General features: G+C 48.2%; 1 protein-coding gene and 1 long non-coding RNA gene across 2 annotated transcripts in view; one reads left to right on the top strand and one right to left on the bottom strand.

The window, feature by feature from the left end:
• Positions 1-197, bottom strand: part of LOC103915007 — a 4,884-nt gene extending 4,687 nt beyond the window's left edge. The window contains exon 1 of the long non-coding RNA XR_663500.1: positions 125-197. This is a non-coding gene — a long non-coding RNA (uncharacterized LOC103915007). The remainder of the gene's footprint in view (positions 1-124) is intronic.
• Positions 198-739: 542 nt separating this feature from the next.
• The window catches only part of CCDC3 (coiled-coil domain containing 3), a 43,253-nt gene continuing 41,843 nt past the window's right edge, over positions 740-2,149 (top strand). Inside the window, exon 1 of the mRNA XM_009321751.1 lies at positions 740-913. Coding sequence (XP_009320026.1) covers positions 740-913 — 174 coding nt within the window. The remainder of the gene's footprint in view (positions 914-2,149) is intronic.

Here is a 2,149-nt window from a genome sequence, read left to right as displayed (position 1 = left end):
TGAATAGCTCCTGGGTGCTGCTGCTTTTGTTTTTACGGCGGGACGGTCGCGGCGCTGGAGAGAGGCCAGCGCCTGTTCAACGAAGTTTGGCATGGGAGTTTAAAACCCAACCCCAAATACTCACCCGATAGCTTTCTCTTGGCTCTCCTGAGTCCCAGCCAAAGCCTGGCTTTGGGCTCATTGAAAGAATAAGCAAATAAACCACAATGTGGGAACAGAGCCATTGCCATGACCTTTCAATCCAAGAACGTTTGCGAAATACTACTCAGTGGCTTGTTTTGAAATACTTGGTATATTCTTACACTGGGTGCATAACGAAACACAGTTTGATGCTGTCCAGTGCTTAGTCAGTAGCAATATTTTTAAACACGTTTTACACAAGTTATTTATTGACTGAAGGAGTACTTAAACTCCAGGATCAAGGGCAAAATGATGAAAATTCAGTAGGAACCATGGGCCAAAGTATAGATTTGCCTCATTTGTGGGGGTTCATTGATGTCTGCAGGGTGGTAGAAGCCTGTTGAGTCCTTACTGCTGCTGCCTGGCCCAGTCTTCCGTGGTGGGAATTGCCATCTTGGCAACTGCCAGGAGAGCTGAGCACCACGTGCCGGCTAAAAGTCTGTCTGTGTGACTTTGGTGGCACTTGTTGAGCCAGGCTGAAGTACAGCGGGTGACTTCGGCGGGAGAGAAAGCGCTGTTCAGCCTCACAGCGGGTTGCCCGTGCAATTTGTTTTTCAGAATGGATGAGAACTACATCCTCCTGCCACACGGGGTCAATTTCCAGGAGGCAATTTTCCCGGATACCCAGGAGAACAGAAGGATGTTTGCCAGCCTTTTCCAGTTTTCTAACTGCTCACAGGCGCAGCATGTGTTGAGCTTCTCCAGTGATTGGGAGATGCAAGAGGACAACCGGGTAAGGGATTTATTTGCTCCCCAGTGCTTGTTTTCTAAGTGGGCACAGGCATTCACATGTCATTTGCAAACATATATATATGAATGCAGAGCAGCAGGTCCCTGATTTTCCTGGTCCTTTGGTGGTATCACTGGCAAAGTAACACACTGGTGGGGAGATGTTAAATGCTGTTTTCAAAGCTGACCTCTGTGTTAGCTCTTTAGCTTCCTGTGGACCTGAGCAAAGCTTGGTATCAACCTGTTTGTGAGCAATAGGTTGGAAACCAGTATTGCTTGCAATCCTGTCCTACTCCACCCAGGTCGTTCCTGGGTTTGCTATCTCTAGACCCCATACTTTAACTTCAGCTGAAATGTTCAGGAGCAGAGCTTTGCTTTTTTACTTCTGTGTTCATCTCATGTAGCGAAAGCAGTGCCTGGACCATGACAGACTGTAAGGGATTATTCTTGCCTAACTCCACACAACAGCATAAACATCTACTTCTGAACTAATTACTCTAAGCTGTCTTTGTAGCAGCTGGGGAAAAATAGACTCTTGAGGGCACGGTTCGTCTGAGCGATGAGGGCATGGTTCGTCTGAACGACGCCAGCACCTACTTCTGAACAAGCCGAATGAAATGCCTCTTTCTCCTCTCAAGGGAGGCTGCAGCAAGTAGTTCACCCTCTAGGCAATCCTCCCTTAAGAAAGTACATTTTTAGTATGGAAAGTCCAACGATGCCCATTGTTAGTGGCTTCTGAGCCCCCTTATGGGGCTGTAGTGTGTGTAATAAATGCAGGATTTTAATAAATACTTCCTTGGCAGCGAGGAGCAACCTGCAGTTATGTGTGTGCATGTTCTGGATGTGCATATACATTTGCAAAAGTGGAACTTGGAGAGCTGTTTTAGAGCCAAACCTTCTTTTATGAGGCTAGTGGTTTCCACTGGTAGCTGAGAACATTTTAAGCGTCTCTTTAGGTCAGGATGAACAGGACATATGTCATCGCTTGTGTCTTCTGTGAATTCATCCAAGGCACAGTATTTGCGTACGGCAGCAGATGCACTAGTGGCTTGCTTGGGAGATGGATGGAGGGAGCTCGGTAGCTGGCTGAGCCCTTTCCCTTCACCAGCTGGCCAAACGCCAGCGTACAAAGTTTGAGCTGCTGCGTGGCCGCCTGGCCGGTGACACAGCCCTGCTCCTTGGGATGCCCCATGAGCGAGCGTTTTCCCACTGCTGATGTTTTGGGGAGGGAGTGGGGAAC

Source organism: Pygoscelis adeliae, unplaced genomic scaffold (genome assembly GCF_000699105.1).
Source record: "Pygoscelis adeliae isolate BGI_AS28 unplaced genomic scaffold, ASM69910v1 Scaffold202, whole genome shotgun sequence".
NCBI lineage: Eukaryota > Metazoa > Chordata > Aves > Sphenisciformes > Spheniscidae > Pygoscelis > Pygoscelis adeliae.
This window is presented reverse-complemented; position numbering and strand designations above follow the sequence as displayed.